At 50.1% G+C, this 21827-nt stretch overlaps 1 protein-coding gene across 8 annotated transcripts; it reads right to left on the bottom strand.

Moving 5' to 3' along the window:
- Positions 1-405: 405 nt before the first annotated feature.
- RUNDC3A (RUN domain containing 3A) lies at positions 406-9997 on the bottom strand. Of its 8 annotated transcripts, none has more exons than XM_055408034.2 (11): positions 9698-9997; positions 5976-6091; positions 5501-5649; positions 5229-5314; positions 4001-4090; positions 3800-3880; positions 3450-3615; positions 3198-3355; positions 2258-2395; positions 2032-2138; positions 406-996 (listed from the first exon to the last, which is right to left on the bottom strand). In XM_055408034.2, the coding sequence occupies exons 1-11, from the start codon at positions 9802-9804 to the stop codon at positions 854-856; spliced, it is 1341 nt and encodes a 446-aa protein (XP_055264009.1). In that variant the 5' UTR covers positions 9805-9997; the 3' UTR covers positions 406-853. The 8 variants fall into 8 exon arrangements, with proteins under 8 accessions (XP_055264009.1, XP_055264001.1, XP_055264003.1 ...); XM_055408026.2 differs by having other exon boundaries at positions 5501-5637; XM_055408028.2 differs by having other exon boundaries at positions 5501-5634.
- Positions 9998-21827: the final 11830 nt, after the last annotated feature.

Here is a 21827-nt window from a genome sequence, read left to right as displayed (position 1 = left end):
AGGAAGGTGGCTTCAATGCCAGGCTTTGGCCTAATGGAAGAGTCTGGACCTGTAGGCCAAAGCTGAATTGCTCAGGGTAATCGATGGGACATGGGGCCCTGCCAGGACTTGCCTTCTCCATCTCTGCCCCACTCCCCGCCCAGGATGTCCAGCATTGTCTCTGCCTGGGGTAGATGAGTTATCCAAGGGGACCTTAGCACATTTTGGTGTTTCCCTGGGCTGACCTATTATTTCAGACACTTCATGCCAAAAGCCACCCGGCTCCCTGAATTATTCCGACCAGTCTGTTCACAGGTTTTAGCGGGTCCAGCATCACCTGGTTGTGGGCCCAGCACTAACTCCACCACATTCTGCCAACCTTAGGACCGGGCCCCCTGTCCCAGCCCCTCCACAGACAAGGCTGCCCTCAGTCCTCTGATTTTTATTTGCCTGATAGCCTCATAGCTGCCCCTGCCCCCAGCCAGGGGGCTGAGAAAGGAGTGACTCCAGGGCATACACAGGGGCAGACAGGAGAGGCATGGGAGGTGGCGCTGCTGAGGCTGGGCCGCCAGCCCGAGGAGTGCGGGGTGATGAGCGAAGGAGTGTCCATCTGGGAGCTAACCAGGCATCGGGGTCACCGGAAGAAGCAGCTTCCTGAGGGCTCTCCGTGGCCTCGGTGCCCCTGCCTCTTGGCCCCAGCGGCCTCCCTCAGCAGCTCCGGCCTCCGTGGGCGAGAAGCTGAACTGGGCTAGAAGCAAAGGGTGTCTCCAGAGAGATTCCTGGCTGAGTGGGCAGCATTCTCTGGAGGGTGGCCTGGGTTGGGGAGGCTCTGAGGAAGGGCGGCAGGTGGGGCTGGTGCTGCCCACGCCGCTCCTCAGCTGGGGCTCAGTGCCGGGCTGCCCTCGGGACTGTCGCTCACCAGGCACTCGTTGGATTTGAAGCTCGCCAGGGACTTGCAGCTGGGGATGGAGGCCAGGGAGCCGCAGAGGCCCAGCATGGAGGGCGTGGGGTCCTTCCCTGGGGAGAGAGGGCTGGTGAGGCCATGCAGACCGGCCTCTGTGAGTGGGTGGTGGGCGGTGCTCGGGTGCAGGCAGTGAAGGGACAGCCCTTGGGTCACCCGCCAGGAGACCCTCCTCATTCCTGGAGTGCTGGCCTTTTGCAGTGAAACCCGGGAAGAGCACCTGGCGCTGTCATGCACAGAGCTGGGGACAGACACTGTATTGTAATCGTCAGTTTATGTCTCTGTCTCCCCCTGAGGGTTCATCCTCTCTTTGTCCATTTATTAAACACATGGTGAGCACTTGTGTGGTTCCAAGTGCGGGGGATACAGAGAGCGCACGAGACACGGTCCCTGCCCTCATGGAGCTCACAGTCTGGTGGGGAGACAGACACACGGACAATCACAGACACAGTGTGGCGGGGTTCCACGGTCCATAGCCTGCCTCGTCTCAAAGAAGTTCTAGGGTCATCCAGTGCGGTGTGGATTTTAGAAAGAAAAGACAGGCGGTCCAGGCACCAGGGAAACTAGGGTGGGAAAGCCAGGTGAAGCCAGGGAGGGAGGGCAACACAAAATGCATGCGTTGAAGTCCTGGACATTCGCTTGAAGGGAGCCACTAATTTGGTTCTGAGCTTCCTGGCAGCCAAAGAGAAGGGGGAAACAACGGTCAGGCAACTGGTTCATAGAGCGCAGGAAATAAGAGCAAAATAGTTAGGCAAAGAACTCCTGAAGGATCTGTAGGGCCTTTGTGGGGCCTTTGAGGATGTAATGGAGCCCTCACCATTTGCCACCACTGGTGACTGTTCTAATCAGCACCCCCATGAGAAGGACTTAGCAAGGTGGACTCAATGACCAAGCTCCCAAGACCAGAGAAGGTGCAGCTGGGATTTGTGCCAGAGTCTGCCTGACACCCCAAACCAAACTCTCAGTTGCTGTGCTAAGCTCCCAGGCAGGGTTGAGTGAATGAGGGAAGTGGCCAGGGCCTGACAACAAGCCCCAAGGCCTGGCCTCAGCCCTTCTGGAGTGGGTACTGGGTGCTGGATTGGGGGGCTCACCGATGGGGCCCCAGGGCTCCTCGTCCCGCTTGCTCTCTCCCAGGCGCTGGGAGTCCGAGCTTAAACTGGCTTCAGCAGACAGAGGCTCCGTGCTCATGAAACTGTGTCTGTGGCAAAGCAGAGAGAGAGCCGATGGGCGGACAGAGGCCCACAGCCCCTAGCCCCCCTCTTCCATAGGAGAGGAGGGACCAGCACTGAGGCCAGGCTGAGTCTGGCTGGGGCTTACCTCCGGTAGAGCTTGGGGTTGTTGGCACCCTCGGCCCCACTGAGTGTGCCCAGTGATGGCCATTGGTTGACCAGGCGTGTGGTGAGGTCCTTGGAACCCTGGGCCAGGGGAGCGTGGTCACCAGGGATCAGACCTGTCCTGGGATGGGGAGGGGGGGTCAGGCCTGGCTGGAAGAGGGAGCAGAAGTGGGGAGGAGGGGCTCAGAGAGAGGTGGGGGGAGGGGCTAGGATTGAAACCTGGGTGGCAGAAACGGACGAATGTTGAGTCAGTGGGGCAGATCCTGGGAGTCAGTGGAGTGTACTGGGGGGTCACAGGGGTGATAGGAATTAGGGTACTTATGTTGGGGTTTAGCGGAATAATGAGATGTTGGGGGAGTCAGGGTGTTGAGCAGGTTGGTGCAGAGCAGTGCCGGGATCATGAAGAGTAATGGGGTGTCAGGGGATCATGCTGGGAGGCCTCAGGGTGATGGAAACATTTAAAGAGGAACTGTTAGAAGGATGGGTAGAGGTGAGGTCAGGGGTCACTGTGGGTGATGATGCTCAGTGGGCCTATGTTGCTGTTCAGATGTGTTGAACAGAGGGAATGATGCAATCATGTTGAAGGGCGTTGAATACTATTAATTAGAGAGGCTTGTGAGTAATCCTGGGGCTCCTGTAGTGCCGGAATCCCAGGAGTACTGTTGAGTGGCCATTCTAGCTGGTGTCGGGTAGCTGAGGGTGAAGTGGGGAGCCGGCTTGGGGAGGGAGTAGAGGTGGGGGGTGGGGCGGATCTTATGTCGAGAATACAGTTAGGTCGTCCAGCAGGGGGATCTCAGGGTGGCGGTACCGGGCTCAGTGGTCTGATGGTGGTTGGCATCGGGAAAGGTGATGTTCGGGTCAGCGGGGGCGATGTGGTCGGGGTGGCGGGGGACCGGGGTCAGGGCCGCGGCGGCGGCACTCACAGCTGCTCCTGCAGCTCCAGGATCACGCCTTCTAGCTCCCGCTTCTCCCGCTGGTTCTGCGCCGCCGCCTCCTCCAGCTGCAGTTGCAGCCGCCGGTTCTCCGCCTCCAGGTCCTTCAGCTGCGACTCGCGCAGACGCACCAGCTCCTCCAGGTAGCCCTGCGGGGCGCCGGCTCAGCCCGGGCAGCGAGCGGAGGGGGTCCCCGCGGCCGCCCGCCCCGCCCACGCCCCGCCCACGCCGCGCGCCGCGCACCTTCTGCGCGTAGACAATGCGGAACTTCTGTTCCATCTTGTGCCACTTGCTGTACCAACTGTCCTCGTCGGTGACGAGCGGCAGGTACGGGTGCTCGGGCGAGTTGTCCTCGCTCGTGCTGCTCTCGGCGCTGTGCCGCTCCTCCTCGTCGGTCAAGTAGTCGTAGCTTGAGGGAGGGAGCAGTTACACAGCCAAGGTTACACAGTTACACAGACAAGCCTCTTGGGCCAGGGGCGGGGGGTGGGGGGACGGCATGATGCCCAGGCCGCTAGCCTCCCGCCCGCCATCCCCACCCCTCAGGGCGGTCGTCTGACGCACCCACCCACCTCCGCAACAATCGGGCTGCTCACCTCTGAGTGAACTTTAGGTAGGGCGTGTAGTCGATGACCACCGGGGTCTTCCCGTCCAGCACTTCGCCCTTTAGGCAGAAGCTGGGGGCAGAGCAGCCACAGGGTCGGGGGCAGGTGTGAGAGGATGGGAATGTGGACTTTCGCAGAGAAACAACCCCAATCCCACCGTCACTGCGACCGCCACCGCCACCCAGACCCCACCTGAAGTCTATGGCGCTCAGTCCGATCAGCATCCCAGTGAGGACCGTGGCTTCCTCCCGCATCATGATGGCTCCGGAGTCGTAGAAGCGTCTGTGGGGAGGGGGAAGGTACCGGCAATGTAGTCTTCCCAGGGAGCTCCACACCTCAGGGCTTCTCCTGTTGGCTTATCACAAACCTTGCCTGGAGGAAGGAGGTATCTTTTTTCCTGCTCACCACTCACTGTGGATCTTGTCTCCCTCAGACTGGGGCCCACTGGGGATAGCGCCTGTGTCTCCCACCTATTAAAACGCGTGTCCCCTGAGATGACCTCCATCCCTCTGAACTACCCCTTCTCCACCAAGTACAGAGTCACCCAGATCCTTAAAATCAGGAAACAAGTCCTAAACAGTGCTAGGCACATAGTGAAGTGTTAGTGTTTCAGTCGTGTCTGACTCTTTGCAACCCCATGGACTGTAGCCCGCCAGGCTCCTATGTCCATGGGATTCTCCAGGCAAGAATACTGGAGGGTTGCCATTCCCTTCTCCAGGGGATCTTCCCGACCCAGGAATAGAACCCAGGTTTCCTGCATTGTAGGCATGTTCTCTACCGTCTGAGCTTCCAGGGAAGTATCTTGGCATACAGTCGATTTTAAAAAATATATGTTAATGTGAATCCTGAAATGTGAGGACACACCAGAGATACAGTGCAGCTAAAAACATCAGTTTGGGTGTGACCACGTGAGGGGGGTAGCGAAGCACACGTCCCCACCGTACTCATTTTCCCCTTTGGCACATCTTGCCTGTGACCCTGCCTCCCAGACCCGATATCTCTGCAGACCCACAGTGTATGGACCGAAACTCTGTCCCGGGACTCTGTAGTCCATGGTTAGCAAGTACAGACTGTTTGCCGAGCAGGTAGAGCCGTGTGCTATAGGTCATGGAACGAGGCCAACAAGTAAAATAATACACAGTTGAGGCGTGTCCAGAGCTGTGTGCGTGAGACCAGCACTGGGGGTCATGGGGGATAATGAATTTGACTTGGAAGAGATGGTGGTGGTGCTAAAAGTGTGTTCTGGGACGGGCTGGCCCAGCTGACCGATTGATGGTCTGGGAGAGGGGAACTAGCAGTGCATGCTGGTAGTTGTAGTCCAGATACTGAAGGTTGCTGCCGCAACTGAAGGATCAAGTGTGTTTAGGCAATGAATGTACACCCTGGGACCTGTGGTCCACACTGATTGAGGGGGTCTGACCTGGTGGTCCGAGTGTCCCGCAGGGCTGTGGTGATGTATTCCGACATGCGCTTCTCCATCAGTGCCACCCGGATCCATGCCCGGCCCTGGAAAGCATGTTCACTTTTACTGGCTGCCCCAGAGGGACCCATGTGTGTGCCCCTGGGTCTGGACCTCCTGTGGCCCTTCTCCCCAATGCCCATGGGCTGGGGCGAGGACCAAGGAGCAAGCAGCCCCTCTGTATCCAGAGGAGGGAGCAGCTGCCCTGGCCTTGCCCGCTGCAGGCCCCTCACCTTGGCCCGGGCAGTACTGATGTTTTCCATGTTCTCGATGCTGCTCACACAGTTGTTGGGCACCTTGCTGCAGGCCAGGCGGATGTAGTCCCAAAAGCCTCGCTGCCCATCTGAGCTGAACCAGCTCACCGGACCTGCTGGGGCACAGGCTGAGCCAGGGCAGGGAGCGGGCTCAGCAAGACCAGGGAGTTTGGAGAGGATCCATGTAATAGGGCATGCACATGCGTAAGTAAAAGCAGCCACGCAGGTGCATCGCGCCTACCCCAAGCAGACATACCCACACATGCATGTACACACGAGGCTCACTGCTGCGGCTTGTGGGTACCCCTTGTGTTGTGCCCACCCCCAGCTCTGTGCTTGAGCTTCTGTGCATGATCTAGAATTGGGGCCAGGGTCAATGATGGGGTTCAGACAGCCACAGAGTAGATCAGAATGGGGTAGCCGGGAGCGATAGGGGACAGGAACCTGGACCGACCTTTGAAACGGTGGCTGAGGATCTGCTCTAAGATGGCTGCAAAATTCACGAACTCCTCGGATGAGTCATCGATGGGCTCCGTCGTGTACTTCTCCAGCAGGGTTTTCACGGAGAACCTGGGTGAGAGGGGGAGAAGGGGCAGTGGGGTGTCAGGGGAGAAGACAGGGTAATGGGGTGAAAGGCAGGATGAGAGGAGATCGCCAGGAGCATGGATGTGGTAGGGAGGCAGAGGGAAAGAGCGTGGGGGACAAGTGAGGCTGTAGTGACCAGAGAGGGGCGAGTAGGGTGGCAGATGGGAGACTGATTGACAGAGTGGGTGACGGAGAGGCAGAGAAGGGAAGCTTCAGGAACAGGGGATGAGAGGGGATGAAACAGCAGGTAGAAGGATGAGGGGCCTGGAGCCAGGGGGCCAGCCCAGAGCCTCTTCCTGATCACCCACCCTTTGGAGTCGCATTCTCTCTGTCAGAGAAGGGTGGGGGTTGGCTCGAAGCTGGGAGCTACTTTGTGCTCCTGTCCTGAGCTGCCTTCTGCTATTGCTAGAACATTCTCCAGTCCCTTCTGGGGTGGGGGTGGGGTGGGGTCACCTGTGCCAGAGCATGTGAGTTGCCACAAGCACACGGAGCGTGGGCGTGCACGGGTGGCCAGGTGGACCCCCAGCACACGGATGCTCCCCTTCCCCCTTTTCCCGCCTCGCTCGGCCACCTACACACCAGCTGCCCAGAACCAGGCAGTGCAGAGCTGGGCCGGGGGAGGTGCAGGGTGCGGGTCTGACATACACAGTGGGTGGGAGGGGGCATTGGCAGCAGATCTCTGGAAGGGGGCTTGAGGGCCCGGACACCTGGCCTGTCAGAGAGGAAGGAAGCCAAGGGAAGCCAATGGGGCTGAGAGACTGGAGCCCAGCAGCCCCCACCCTCCCTCCAATCCACCCAGAGCCTGGGCTCTCTCTGCAGTCCCTATGCCTGCAGTCTCCACCTGCCATCGCGGCAGGCAGCAGGGTGGGGCAGGGATGAGGACATGGTTCCCAGCATCCCATCCTGGCCCCTCTGTGGGTGGTGCAGCAGCGGGGGTGTATCCAGGGATATGGGGGCTGCTTGGAATCGTCCTTCTTTCTCTAAGCTCATCCAGTCCTGTAATGTGCCCAGCGCTATGCTCAGTATGTGTCATCTCATCTATCCTGACAGCCTGGGGAGGAAGGTCCTCTTAGTCTCACCATTACCCCAATTTTACAGATAAGATAACTGAGGGTCTAAGAGATTGATCTGTTCAAAGTCACACCGCTTGTGAGGCGTCAACAGGTATGTCTGATCCCAACACGCTTGCTCTTTCTGGGGCCTCCTGGTAGAGGTCAGGATCACTTTGGCCCCAAGCAGCCCCTGCCTCCTCCTCACTCTCTTCTCCACTCCATGCTCCAGCCCTCGAACACTGGCCTCCAAGGCTCTAGACCAATGGCACAACTAAGCCCACAGACCTCACTCCCTTCCCTTTGAGTTGGTCTGGCCTGAGATAAGAGTTAGGTCAGTGCTGGGGTTGTAACAAGGGAGGCAGCTTCGATGGACTCAAATCCTGTGTCCCTGTGGTACCTTTGTGGCCTTGGACAAGTCACTTAATCTCTCCAAGGCCCATCTTCCCCAGGTGTAAACAAGAATAATAGTACCTGTCTCATCAAATTTTGGTTCAAATTCCAGGAAAAGTCTGGGAGAAAGTGAGTGAGCAAGCCATGGGGCAGGGGTGGTAAGGAACTGGGCCGTTAATGGCATGGCCAGAAGGAGTCTGTGTTTAGGGCATTATCTGGACTTTATTATATAGCCCTGCTCCTGTGATGTCTTCTGGTCATTTGGGTCAGACCTCAGTGGGGGCCTGTGGCTGGTTTCAGCATGGCAGCCATCTGCCATCTGTCCTCAGGGGTGCTGTGGAGCTGGTCATCGCCCCCGGGAGCCCCATGGCGTGTTCCCTGCTCAGAGGTGCAGTGGCTGCTGCAGGTTACCATGGAGACAGGGCAACCAGGGCCCAGGGGAGCCCTCGGCCTGCTAAAGGGAACTGTTCCCGGAGCTGGAGGCGAACCACGTGACTGTGATGAGGCGGCAGGGGCCAGAGGGGTTTCTGAGCCTCTGTCATGCTTCCAATCCCCCCCCGCCCCGCCAACTCTATCCCTCACATTCCAGCTCTAACCCCACTTCCAGTCCCCCAGAACGTCTACTTCTGCAGCTGAGGCCCAGGGGCGTTTGTCCCTTCCCTACACTTTCAGCAGTCCCAGCTGTCCTGGCAGGCAAGAGAAAGAAGAAGAACCTAGGAGGTCAAGAGAGATGAGAGGGACAGGAAAGATGGCATTGGGACGGGCTGTTTTCATGTGCCAGGTGCTGTACTAGGCTCCAACATGCATCATGTCATTACCATTCCTTGGTGTGGCTGTTACATCTACGATGGAGATGGTGAGACACTCAAGGCCCAGAGCGGTTAGGAGACTTCCACAAGGTGGTACAGCTAATAACTGAAGCAGAACCTGAACCTAGTACCGTCTGTGTTTTCCACCACACTGGCAGGGCCTGGGAGTTGAGCATGGAGGCAGAGGCCTGCATTTGGGCTGGGCCACTGCCACACTCATTCCTTCTCTAGCGTTCCAGGCATTTTTACAGAGCTCAGTGTGCACAGCACCATGCTAGGCACTGGGGATATAATGGTGTGAGACAGACGCAGTAGAGCTGGGCGTGCCCCCAGGAACCTGAAAGAGTTGTAGGAGACAGACCCAGGGCATCAGGTGGGCACTGATCCCTGGGGGAAGGAGCAGGACCAAGGCTGGCATGCAGGCAGGTGAGGCTGGCAAGGGAAGACAGCTGAGCCCTCAGAGGTGGCGTGGGGCAAAGGGGAAATTGCAGGTGGAGAAGGCAGCTGGCAGGGGGTTCCGAGGGGGAGAGATGAGCGCAGGTAGGGGCTGAGGACTGGTCATTCCTGGCTTCAGGGCAGGGAGAGTGAGTCACGGGAGGGCTGGGGAGTGGGAAGGTTCACCTTCTGGGCCCCAAGAAAGCGGGCAAGTCTTCCCAACACTGCGACAACCCCACCCTTGGGAACCAAGGGCTCAGCCCTCCCAGTCTCCTCCCCTTGAACCCAGGAGAACCAGCTTCTGCGGTCAGGCCCTCACTCCTTCCCACCACAGGGGCAGTGCTGTGCCTTCACTGGATGGATTCTGGGACTTCACCTACATGCCCGGTTGACCCTGCCATGGGCTGAAACTGCCCAGAGATGGAGGAGGGCACCACCCCTGCTCCAGGATTTGAGCATTGGGAAATCTCCCAGAAAAGCCCTACCCCAGAGAGACCAGGTTGGCAGGGGTGGGAGTGAGGACACGCTTGGAGGGCGTTCATTTCCCTCTCCCATCAGTTCTTTGCCCACCCAGCTCCCGCCCCCAGCAAGGGAGCCAGCCCTCCCCACCCCTCCCCCTCACAGACAATGTCACTTCCTGGTTCTCACAGGAAGCTGCAGTGCCAATTAAACACCCCTCACCCTCCAGGCCCCAGGCTGGGCATAGGCCTGGCCTGGCCTGGCCTAGAAGGGTAGAGACCAGACCTCCAGACCCCCTCCAAGCCTGGGTCTGGGGATAGCGGACACGCGCTCCTCTTAACCCTGTGCTGCCTCCCTTTTCTTCCCGTCTGCTGTGCATCCTCGCATCCAGCCGGCCCCGTCGCCTCTCCTTGACCACCCCACCCCCGCCCGCCGGCAATACCCACCTGCACACGGTGATCAGGTTCCTGCGCTCCACGGCCACATTGCGGGAAGATGCTTTCTTGGAGGACAACCCCAGAGCCATGGTGGTCTGGACAAAGCTCGCTTCCATCCAGATGTGTGGCCACTGCTGCCGCCGCCAGCTGCCCCTCACCCTGCCCGGCGCCCCGGCCCCCCCACCGCCGGATCACCGCTGGGCCCTCTGCCCTCCGGGGCACGTCGACCCCTCCACGGCCATCCTCCAGCCGCTGCGCGTGTTGCCCGGCCCCCTGGCTGCCTCCCCCGGTGGCGATTCCGAAGCAAAACAAGGCCGGGGAGGGAACTCTCCGAGGTGCTGAGCCGGGGCCCGTCACCCCCTCCCCTAGCCGCCCGCCCCCCTCGGCCGGTGACGTAAAAGCCCTCGAGCCCCGCCCCCGGCAGACCGGGGACCAATCCGCAGAGGGGGCAGGATTTGGGGGGGAGGGGTGGGGGCGGGGGCCTCAGGGAGCGCCGAGAGGGTCCCAGGGAGAGGCAGCGATTGGAAAGAAAGGGGGCTTCTGGCTTGCCCTCCACCCCCAGGCTCAGAGCCCAGGACCCCACGTCTCGCGTCTCTGCGTCCCGACGCCTCTACTCCCTTGTTTCTGACCTCTGATCAGTGGTGTCTATCTCAGATGTCTTCTCATTTCTCCTCACCTTTATCCAGGCCCCCTCCGCCCACCCGTTGTCTATCGGCATTCCCAGCGAGGCCAGGCCAGGTCTGCGTCCAGAGAGCGCAGGTGGCCCTGCGCTCTCGACCCTGGAGACCAAGGAGCAGTCGGAAACTGCCTATCTGTCTGCCCCCGGGGCTTGGTTCGTCTGCGCCAGTCGGCGGACTCCACCGCTGTAGGGTGGGGGATGGGAATCCAGAACAAGTCGTAGGAGCCCTGCGCCTGGAACCCCTCGGGACAAAGAGTGGAGAGTAGACTGGCAGCTAAGGGCCTGGGCTCTGTGGAGGTTCCCAGCAGTAGAGCTGATGCCCATAGCGGTGCCAAGTAACTGCTTCTGAGTCCTACCTCCTCACACCACCCCAGAGGCAGCTGGTTTGAGAATTAACCCCTTGGCTGCCAGAATTGCTGCAGGGTGCCATTAACCCTCTCTTCAAGACCAGAAAAGCTGCTTGCATCCATTTTCCATGTTTGTTTTTTCTAATTGAAGTATAGTTGATTTACAGTGCTGGTTGCATCTTTTAGGTGATTGCATCTTTTAGGGAAGGTGGGGGAAACAGGGACAGTCTGGCTTCCATACTACCCGTTGCTTTCTCGCATCGCTGCTCCCACATGCTCCATTCCTCTATTTAGCCTGTTCTCTTTCAACCACTGAAATCCCCAGCTCCCACAGAAAGGCTTTCTGTGTTGATCACAAGAGCTTCACCCAGTTTCTCCATCTGGCCTCAGGACTGTCCATTCTCCAACTCTGCCCACTCTCTGGGTTGACGCTGCTCTATAGTGGCTGGTCAGTGTCTCCACATTGATCCAGGTGGGCACCCACATCTGAAAATGACCAGCAGGCAGGGACCCTCCATTAGCACAAACAGAGGAGGGAGAGATGAAAGACCTGTAGAAATTCCCAATCTTGGTCTGACTCCCTGGGGACTGGGGAGAAGGTCCTGACTCCAGCACAGATCTCCTGCTCACTCAACCTCAGCCTCAATTCTTGGCTTCCGGGGCCTCAGACTTAGTCTTTTCAGCCCCTCCTCTCTGCTTTTTCCCTCTTGCCTCACCTTCGTCTTCTTTCCTCCAGACTCTTGCCAGGGGCAATCATGATGTTTGTTCTTTTGCTTTTCAATTGCAAGATATATCAGATGCGTGAAAGAGCACCTAAATCACATATGTGCACCTTAAAGAATATTTACAAAGCACACAGCTGTGTCATAGCCTCAATGATCAAGAAATAGGACATCACCAGCCCCACAGGACCTCTCATAATGCTTTTTCCAGATCTCATCTTCATCCATGAGAGATAACCACTATCCAGACTTTTGCAATGAGCATTTTCTTGCTTTTCTTTATAGTTTTACCACCTACACATCCATAAGTAAAAAAAAAAAAAATACAGTTCAATGTTGCCAGTGTTTAGGCTTTGAAGAAATGGAGTCATACTGTATGAATTTGGTTGTAATTTGCTTCTTTCAGTATCACATGAGAGAGATTCATTTCCCCAGTATACTATTCCAGTGTATATCTCTACCACAATTTATCTGTTTTACCATTGAGGGTCATTTTGTGCACCAGACAGGGCCAGGTCAGAAAAACAGAAACCATATGATCTTAAACAGACGAGGTTTGGTCACACTGGAAGACTAAAAAAGCGAAAAGAGAAAGCACGGACAACATGGAAGTAGTGGAACTCGTAACTAGAGAAAGCAGCAGGGCTGAGAGAACAAAGGGAAGAGGTGGGAGCCCGCAGGTAGGGCTCAGGCTCAGCCAGAGCCACCAGTGGGCTGCTGCTGGTGCCGTCTACAAAAAAGAGCCATCTAGAAGGCTGGTTCTCAGAATACGGAAAAAAGCTGAAGGCTGGAGCCCACTTCCAATGACAGTGACCCCGAACAAAACCCCTCAAACAGGAAGATGTCCCTTCTCTTCTCCTTCTGCCTTCCGTCTCCCTCTAGTGCCTCCTATTAGAACCTAACGGGAAGTCAGTAATGAACTCTGGAAAATCAATTTGCAGAGTTTTTCTCTCCCCTACCAGCAGCAGTGAAAAGAGAGTCATGAAGAACGAATTTGGAGCAGAAAAGTGTTAGTGTTAGTCATTCAGTCGTGTCTGACTCTTTGCAACCCCATGATTTGTAGCCTGCCAGGCTCCTCTGTCCATGGAATTCTCTAGGCAAGAATACTGGAATTGCCATTCCCTTCTCCAGGGGATCTTCCCAACCCAGGGATGCAACCCTGGTCTCCCACATCGCAGGCAGATTCTTTACTGTCTGAGCCACCAGGGAAAGCAAGAAGTAAATAACCTGCACAGAAAAAGCAGGGACCTTCTGCTCAGCATGTGCACACATCTTCTCTATACATGTTTGAACAATAACGACTTCATGCCTTTGCCCATTAAGATGCAATTGTCAAAAAAAAAAAAAGATGTAATTGTCGTTGGTACAAAGGTCTGTGCTCTAGCGCTCCCCACAGAGTGGAGTTGCAAAGTCTCTGCATTAACAGTATCCATCTCTGGGTGATGGGAACACCTTTCTGAGTTCAGCCACATTTTCTCTTTTGTTGTTGTTTAGTCACTGTCATGTCTGACCCCTTTGAGACCCCATGAACTGTAGCCCACCAGGCTTTGATGTCCATTGGATTTCCCAGGCAAGAATACTGGCGTGGGTTGCCAATTCCTTCTCCAGGGGACTCTTCCTGGCCAGGGATCAAACCCACATCTCCTGCATTGGCAGGTGGATTCTTTACCACTGAGCCACCAGGGAAACTTACATTTTTCTCTAAAGGAACCTAAAGACTAAATAATAAAGCTCACTACCAACAACAATCCTTTTATAAGATAATAAAGCAAAGGACGGAAGGAAAAATTATATACATACATATATAGATATACACACACACACAGAGTATGTAATGTAAGATAAGCAAGCAAGAAAATACTCATAGCTTCTACAGTCCTTATTTCTGTAACTGGTTAGAAGTTGATATTTTTAATTTCCTGTTCCATTAATCATTTCATTTTCACTTTGCCCTTAGCCAGCACTTCAGTTGGCTGTTGTTTTTTAAACAATGTCAGGTGACCACTTCATTCGTGAAGAATAGATCCTCAGAACTGGATTGCTGTCAGTTGAGTAGAACCATTGCTGTTTCTAGTGAAAGGATTCCTCCCCTTGGTGCAGCACATGTTATCAGCATCCCTCCCACACTCCCTAAGCACTGGGGTACAGTGGACAAACTTCCAGCTGCCTGAAAACTGCAACGCTACCTGAGGGCTCACTCTGGCCACTGAAGTTGCACTACTCAGATGCTAGGCAGGCAGAACGTTCTGAGGAATTCTACTCCCATCTTCAACAACCCTCAGGCAATAGCTGATGGTGACTGGTGGATAAATACCCCAGTTCTCTCAGACATCTGGTGGGATAGTCCTGAGGCTTCATCATTACTGGCTTCCTGAGTCCCCAGCAGGACTGTTTCAGCCCACACGCTTAATTTCCTTGATAGTGCAGCCTTTATCATCCTTCTTCTCTTTTCTGTGTCACTTTCTCACTTACTTGGAGGTAGTTCGTCATGTGTGTGCATGCTAAGTCACTTCAGTCGTGTCTGACTCTTTGCGACCCTCTGGACCGTAGCCTGTCAGGCTCCTCTGTCCATGGGATTCTCCAGGCAAGAATACTGGAATGGATTACTATGCCCTCCTCCGGGGGATCTTCCCAACCCAGGGGTGTTACCTCTTCTGCAATGGCAGGTGGTTTCTTTTCCACTAGCATCAGTTCTCAAATATGGGAATTCCCTGGTAGTCTAGTGGTCAGGACTCTGAACTTCCACTGCAGGGAGCTTGGGTTCTATCCCTCATTGGGGAACTAAATTTTTTACATGCCTCATGGTGTGGCCAAAACAAAACCAAAAAAACCTCAAAAAATGTACATGCCTTCAAATCTTCAACTGAGGATTTATTCCTAGGGGGACCTCCCTCCCCTGCCAAACCCAGTTGGAGTCTAAAGTGATCCTAGGAAGCAGATCCCCCACATGGGATTCTGGAATTGGATCACTCACCATCCAAATGACAATAAGAATTCTGTGGCTGGGGTAAGTAAGGTGCTGATACCCAGAGCACCAGCACGATTACTAAAACCCTCACCCTGGTGAATATAGGGACACACCACCTGCACATATCTCTAGTAATTGTGATGTGGGAGGGAGATGGGAATTAAAAGGGTTGTGGAGTCAGTCAGTCATTGGTAAATGCCATCGAATTGCTAAAAGAAAAAAACCACAACAGATTCACAATGGCTATTAACTCAGGATACAGTATAAAACCCAGGAGTCTTCTAGGGCAGCACTCAAGGAAGTTCTCATCTGTAGCCAGTGTGGCTACATTGTGCTGAAAATCAGTACCATAATGCTGTGAAAGTCACAGGAGGGCAGGAAGGAGTGGGACACTGAGACCTGGTATGGAGACATCTGTCCTAGAATCCCCATATTATCCTGAACGAATAGGGCCAGTAGCCAAGGCCTCTCTCCCTTGATGGAAGAGAGCAGTGCCTCCTTGCCAGATAAGATGCGAAGTTCTCACCTGAGGCAGATGCCTCACAAGATGATACTTGTTCTCTTCAAGATCTGGCCCTGATCCCACTCCAGGATTCTAGAGACATGACCATGGGCAAGTCTCAACCTGGAACAAGTGGCGAAGTACTATCCTAGCTAAGGGGAGAAAGGGATTATTCACCAAAAAGTGAAGCAAGATATGGCTAAGGTAGCAGCAGAAATTGGGAGAACATGCTTGAGAACAGTTCTTGAGGGTGTTGGCCTAGGGTCAGCGAGTGGAATAAAAAGCTGGAGAGTGGAGAGTTTATACTGATCTGGGATACTCTACCATGACTAAGCATTTAATATTTTAAAGCCCTAGCAAGGACATCTGAAGCCAGTTGCAATATGCTACCGGGATAGAGCGGCAAAGTTTGGAGGAAACAATGTGTTACAGCAAATGAAGTGGAGATGCTAGCATTTCCTTGACAGAGTACTGGGGAAAGGTCAAAAGGTTCAGAAAGATGAGCTCACCAGAATGAAATTATTATCATTATATAAGACCAGAGAACCCTCCAGCTTCCTGTGTTCCTCATGAGAACCCAAAGACACTCCCTTAAATAAAGTGAGAAGACACATGCTTAATTGGGACTTTCCTAGTGGTCCAGTGGTTAAGAATCTGCCTGTCAATGCAGGGTACACTGGTTCAATCCCTGGTCCAGCAAGATTCCACATGCAGTGGGGCAGTTAAGCCCACGCGCCACAACTACTGAGTCCTTGTGCTGCAACTACTGAAGCTCAAGAGCCTAGAACCCATGCTCCGAAACAAGGACACTGCAAGGAGAAGTCCACGCCCCACAACTAGACAGTAGCCCCTGCTCACCGCAACTAGAGGAAGCCCACACACAGTAAATGAAGGGCCTGTGTGCCACATCAAAGACCCAGTGCAGTCAATAATAAAATTTAATAAAAAAAAAAAAGAAATGTGCCAGCTGTTGGAGAGACACTGACATCATTTGCCACTCAGTAGGGGCTATTCTCTGCAGGCCAAAGTTGATAGTAGTGGACATGGCTATGGAACAGGGCTTCATAAAGTCAATGGGTATGACAGGAACCCAGAACAGAGGCCAGGTGATGGCACTTAGTCATCAGAGTCAAGGCGGATGTAATTATATGCGCCAAAAGACAAAAATGGAAAACTGCAATCTACTGTGATCACTAATGGTCTTCACATGGAAGACCACGGTCTTCCTACATAGGTGGACAGCCAATGAGGGTATTTCTGGATTTATATAACCAAAAACAAGTTGAAGTTTCTATGGTGATCCAGTGGGTAAGACTCCTTGCTCCCAGTGCAGGGTCCCTGGGTTCAGTCCCTGGTCAGGGAACTAAGTTCCACATGCCATAATTTAGAGTTTGCATGCATTAACTAAAGATTCCACATGCCTCAGTGAAGACTGCAGATCCCATGTGCGTCAACTGAGAACTGGCGCAGCCAAATATTTTTTTTTACATAAAAAGCAGGAATGTGTAAACAGAAGGCTGATGTCAGCCACTGTGAAGGAAAAAATCACAATCCATCACCCAGTTTCCAGATCCTAGCCATTTTTCAGCTACAGAATCTGTTAATCAAAGGAGAGAACAGTGCCCTTCAGGAAGAATCTTGGAATGCCACAACAAGCTTATATCATAGTGATTATCTCACTCCTCCTCCAAAGCCAGTTCTCAGAGCAACTATACACTAGCGAAAGACTCAGCTCTTTCAAGGCTTTTGGGTACAGGATCTGAGCTGACAGATATAAGGGGGATCAAAATGCCATCATGGACATGTATTAGAGTGGGGGCATCCAGAGGCCAAGTGATAAAAGAAGACCTGGCAAAGTCATTCCCACAGTGGGTCCAATAGGCCCACAGACTTACCCAGTGGTTAATTTCCTGGTCCCTGAATACATAATTGAAATAGATGTACTTGGCAGAAAGTAGAACCCCCATATTGGTTTCCTGAAACAAGAACCATCAAAGTAGAAAAGACCAAGTAGAAAGTACCCTCTACCCCTGCCAAGATATTAAATCAGAAACACTACCACATCCCAGATGGAATAACAATGATTATAGTCAGCCACAAAGGATGCAGCTAAGCTGGGGCACCAGCCACAGTGAAAGATCCCACATGATGCAATAAAATCTTTCTTGCAGCAACCCAACGCAACCAAATAAATATATTTTTTTAAAGAAGTCTTTCTTATTTTGAGGTTATGATATTTTTTTCTTAAATTATCTTGCAAGAGTTTTGCAGTGTTGTTTTACTTCAAAATCTGTAATTTACCTGGAGTACATTTTGTGTATGCTGTGAGATGGGGATCCAATTTCAGTTTGATCCAGTTTCATTCATGATATTTTTTTAAAGTATGTTCCCCACTGCTTTTCTGTCTCTAATCAAGTATCTGTACATATGTGGGTCTGTTTCTCAGCTTTGTGTTCTGCTTTAGTGGTCTGTCTATCCTTGCACCAAATTATAATGTCTTACTTATTAAAACTTTATAATAAGTCTTGAGGAATGGTAGGGCAAGTCCTGCCATCTTATTTATTCTTCTTTAAGTGTGTCTTGTTTTTTCTTGGCCACTTGTGTTTCCCTTGTGTTTTGGTGCAACAAAAACAAGCTTTATTGAGGTATGACTGACAAATTAAAAATTATGGATTAAAAACTAAACTTAATAGGATATATATTGAAATTGTGATTATATTGAATCTGTAGCTTAATTTGTATAAAACTGACATCTGAACTGAACTGACATCTGTATAATTCTGAATCTTCCAATCATTGGATACAGTATATTTCTCTTTTTACTTAGTTCATCTTAAAATTTTATCAATAAAATTTTCTCATTCAAAGAAGCCTTCTACATACTTTGTTAAGTTTATTCTAGGTTATTCAAAAGTTTTATGCTATTTTGAAAGATACTTTGTTAAAATTTCATTTTCAAATTCTTGCTGGTGTAGATGAGCAGATGATGGTTTTTTTAATTGTGCTAAAATATATATATAACATAAAAGTTGCCATTTTAACTATTTTTCAGTGTACAATTCAGTGGCGTTAATTACACTCACAATGTTATGCAAACCATCGCCACTATCTATTTCCAAAATATTTCCATCACTCTTCGTCAGGCTGCTATGAACATTTGGGTACAAGTATCTGTTTGAGTCCCTGTTTTCAATTCTTTTGACTTGCTATGTCATATGGTAATTCTATGTTTAACTTTTTGAGGAGCAGCCAAATTGTTTCCACGGTGGCTAAACCATTTTGCATTCCCAGTAACATAGGAGGGTTCCAATTTATCTACAGCCTCACCAATACTTACTATCTTTCATTTTTCATAATAGACCTCCTAGAAGGTGTGACTTCTGGAGAAGGCAATGGCAGCCCACTCCAGTACTCTTGCCTGAAAAGTCCCATGGACAGAGGAGCCTGGTAGGCTGTAGTCCATGGGGTCGCTAAGAGTCAGACACGACTGAGCAACTTCACATTCACTTTTCACTTTAATGTATTGGAGAAGGAAATGGCAACCCACTCCAGTGTTCTTGCCTGGAGAATCCCAGGGATGGGGGAGCCTGGTGGGCTGCTGTCTATGGGGTCGCACAGAGTCGGACACGACTGAAGTGACTTAGCAGCAGCAGCAGCAGCAGAAGGTGTGAAGTGGTATCTCATTGTAGTTCAGATTTCTGTTTTTTAACACCTAATGATGTTGAGGATCTTTTCATATTTATTGGCCACTTGTATATCTTCTTTGGAGAAATATCTATTCATGTACCTTGACCATTTTTAAATTGGGTTGTTTGTGCAATTAATTTTTAAGTTGATTCTTTTAATTTATTAAGCATTTTTATAAATTGAAATAATTTATCTGTAACAGTTTTTCTTGCTACATGATCAGATTTTTTGCAAATAATAGGTGTTTTCTTTCTCACCAAATAACAAGCATCCTTGTCCAGTTTCTGACCTCAGAGGGAAAGATTTCAATCTTATATATGATGTCTGCTATAGGTTTTTTATAAATATCTCTAATCAAGTTAGAGAAGTTCCCTTCTATTCTTAATTTGCTCAAAATGTTAATCATTAATGGGTGGCAATATTATAAAATACTTTCTTTGTTTCTGAGATGAATATATGGTTTTAATTCTTCATTCCTGTTCATGTGGAGGATTAAATTAATTGATTTTTCTAATGTTAGTAAACTCTATATCCAGGATAACCCATTTGGTCATGATGTATTACCTTTTCCTTTTATTACTGGTTTGTTAATGTTTTATTCATTTAGGACTTTTGAATTTATGTTCATGAGTAAGACTGACCTGTTATTTTTCTTCCTTGTACCTTTCATGCCAGGCTTTGGTACTAAGAATATGTTAAATGATATGTTTTCTATAATCTGGAGTCATTTGTGACTGTTTGGAAGTATTTCCTTCTTGATTAAATGTAGTGATGAAGTTCTCCGATCATGGCTTTGTGGGAATATTTTTGACTGCTTATTCAATTTATTTTATAATTGTAGACTATGTAGGTATTCTATTCTTTTTCAGTCCTAGAAGGTTTTTGTCTGTTAATTTCTCCATTATAAAATCAGCATTACTGAAGTATAGTTTACACACAATAAATGCACCTACGTCAACTGGACCAGCCAATGAGTTCTGACCAACACATATACCCACCATTAAGACAGAATATTTCCATCACTGAGAAAGTCTCCTTAGTGCCTCTTCCTAGTCAACCCTCTGCCCAAGCCCGACCCCAGGCAATCATTTCTCTACTCCCTGTTGCTGTAGACTAGGCTTTTTTAGAATTTCATCTAAAAGGAATCATGGATTTGCTACGTTGTGTGTGGTTGTCATACTCAGCACATTTTGGAAATTCATTCATGTTGTTAATTCATTACTTGTGTACTAAGTTGCTTCAGTCATGTCTGACTCTTTGAGACCCTATGGACATTAGCCCACGAGGCTCCTCTGTCCATAGGATTCTCCAGGCAAGAAAACGGGAGTGGGTTGCCATGCTGTCTTCCAGGGGCTCTTCCCCACCCAGGGACTGAACCTGTGTCTCTTACACCTCCTGCATTGGCGGGTTCTTTACCACTAGCAACTGGTGCTATGTAATGTTCTATTACATAAATGGACTGCAATTTAGTTGTCCATTCACTTGTTGCTGGACTGTAGGATTTTTTTCAATTCTTTTTACTAGTAAAAGTTGCTAAAAATGGCATTGTATAAAGTATTGTGTAATGAGGTGTTTTCATTCCAGTTGGGTAAATACCTAGAAGTGGAATCACCAGGTCACGTGAGAAATACATATTTACATTTGTAAGAAACTGCCACACTTGCAAAGCATTTGTATCATTTTACATACTCATCATCAATGTAGGGGAGGTCTAGTTATTTCACATACTCCCCAATATCCAGTATTTTTACTCTCTTTTTAAAATTTATTTTATTGAAGTCTAGTTGATTTATAATGTTGTATTAATTTCTGCTGTACAGCCAAGTGATTCAATTATACATATATATACATTTTTTCATTATGGTTTATCATAGGCAACTGAATACAGCTCCCTGTGCTATACAATAGGACTTTATTGTTTATCCATTCTATTTATTATTCTCTTTAATTTTAGTCATTTCAGTATGTCGGTGTGGTTCTTCTTTATTGAAGTGCAATTTACATACAGCAAAATGTTTCAATTTTAATCACTGTCATTTAATCATTTAATAAAGACATGCACTCATGTATCCCACACACCAATTAGGACACAAAACATTTCCATCACTCCCAGGAAGTTCTCCCCTGCCTCTTCCCAGTCAATCCCCACCATCACCAGAAGCAACCACTGATTTGATTTCTAGGACCACAGACTTGTTTTCCTTATTCTAGAACTTTTACAAATGGAATCATATAATAAATACTCTTTGGCACTGGCTTTTTCCCTTCAGTATAAACTTTTTGAGGTTCATTGATGCTGTAGTATATATAAGTAATTTGTTTATTTTTATTGATGAGAAATGTACCACAGTTTGTCCATTCAGTCCCTTACTGATAGACATTTGAGCTGTTTCCAGCTTTTTGGCTACTGTGAAAAAAACTTCCATGAACATTCTCATTAAAGATTTTTGTAGACATATATTTTATTTCTCTTAGATAAATACCAAGAGCATGTGAATGAATCATAGGATAAGTATATGATTGACGTGATTAACTTTTAAGAAAATGCCAAACGTTTTCAAAGTGATTTTTCCATTTGTACAATGTACACATGTGTAAGATTGTTCCATCTCCTTTCTGACACTTGGTGTTTTCAATCTTTTTTTTGGCCATGCCATGTGGCTTATGAGATCTTAGTTCCCCAACAAATGATTGAACCTGGACCCACAGCAGTAAAAGTGCTGAGTTCTAACCACTAGACCACCAGTCTTTTTGAACTTTAGCCATTAAGTGGGTATGTAGTGGTATCTCATTGTGGACTTAATTTGCACTTCTCTGATGACTGAAGATGTCAGCATTAGCCAACATTAGGTGTTTTTTCATGAGCTTATTAGCCCATTGTGCATTTTCTTTTGCAAAATGTCCAGGTCTTTCATTAACATTTTAATTGACCTATTTGCCTCTTTTTATAATTGAATTGCAGGGGTTCTTTATGTATTCTAGAGGCAAATCTTTTGTCAGATAAAAGCATTGCAAACATTTTTACCCAGACCATGATTTGCTGTAAGGATTGAGGTGTTGCATTTCGTTGTTTTCCAAGATACTGAACTTTGTTCTAACAGGCTAGTCTCGAAATTATCCATGATCAACTTAAATTCATTTGAAGTTTATTTTTAAGTTGTTAGGGAAGATCTCACTGCAGATGCTGATTGCAGCCACGAAATTAAAAGACGCTTGCTCCTTGGAAGGAAAGTT

The sequence above is a fragment of the Moschus berezovskii genome, chromosome 20 (assembly GCF_049115385.1).
Source record: "Moschus berezovskii isolate FMDL1 chromosome 20, NW_MosBer_1.0, whole genome shotgun sequence".
NCBI classification, from domain to species: domain Eukaryota; kingdom Metazoa; phylum Chordata; class Mammalia; order Artiodactyla; family Moschidae; genus Moschus; species Moschus berezovskii.
This window is presented reverse-complemented; position numbering and strand designations above follow the sequence as displayed.

Excerpts from the sequence above, each read along its gene's own strand:
- RUNDC3A (XM_055408034.2), bottom strand. The coding sequence starts at position 9,804 with ATGGAAGCGAGCTTTGTCCAGACCACCATGGCTCTGGGGTTGTCCTCC. Across the intron at positions 6,092-9,697 it reads AACCTGATCACCGTGTGCAG|GTTCTCCGTGAAAACCCTGC; the intron begins GTGGGTATTGCC and ends CCTCTCACCCAG. Across the intron at positions 3,616-3,799 it reads TACCTAAAGTTCACTCAGAG|CTACGACTACTTGACCGACG; the intron begins GTGAGCAGCCCG and ends CCCTCCCTCAAG.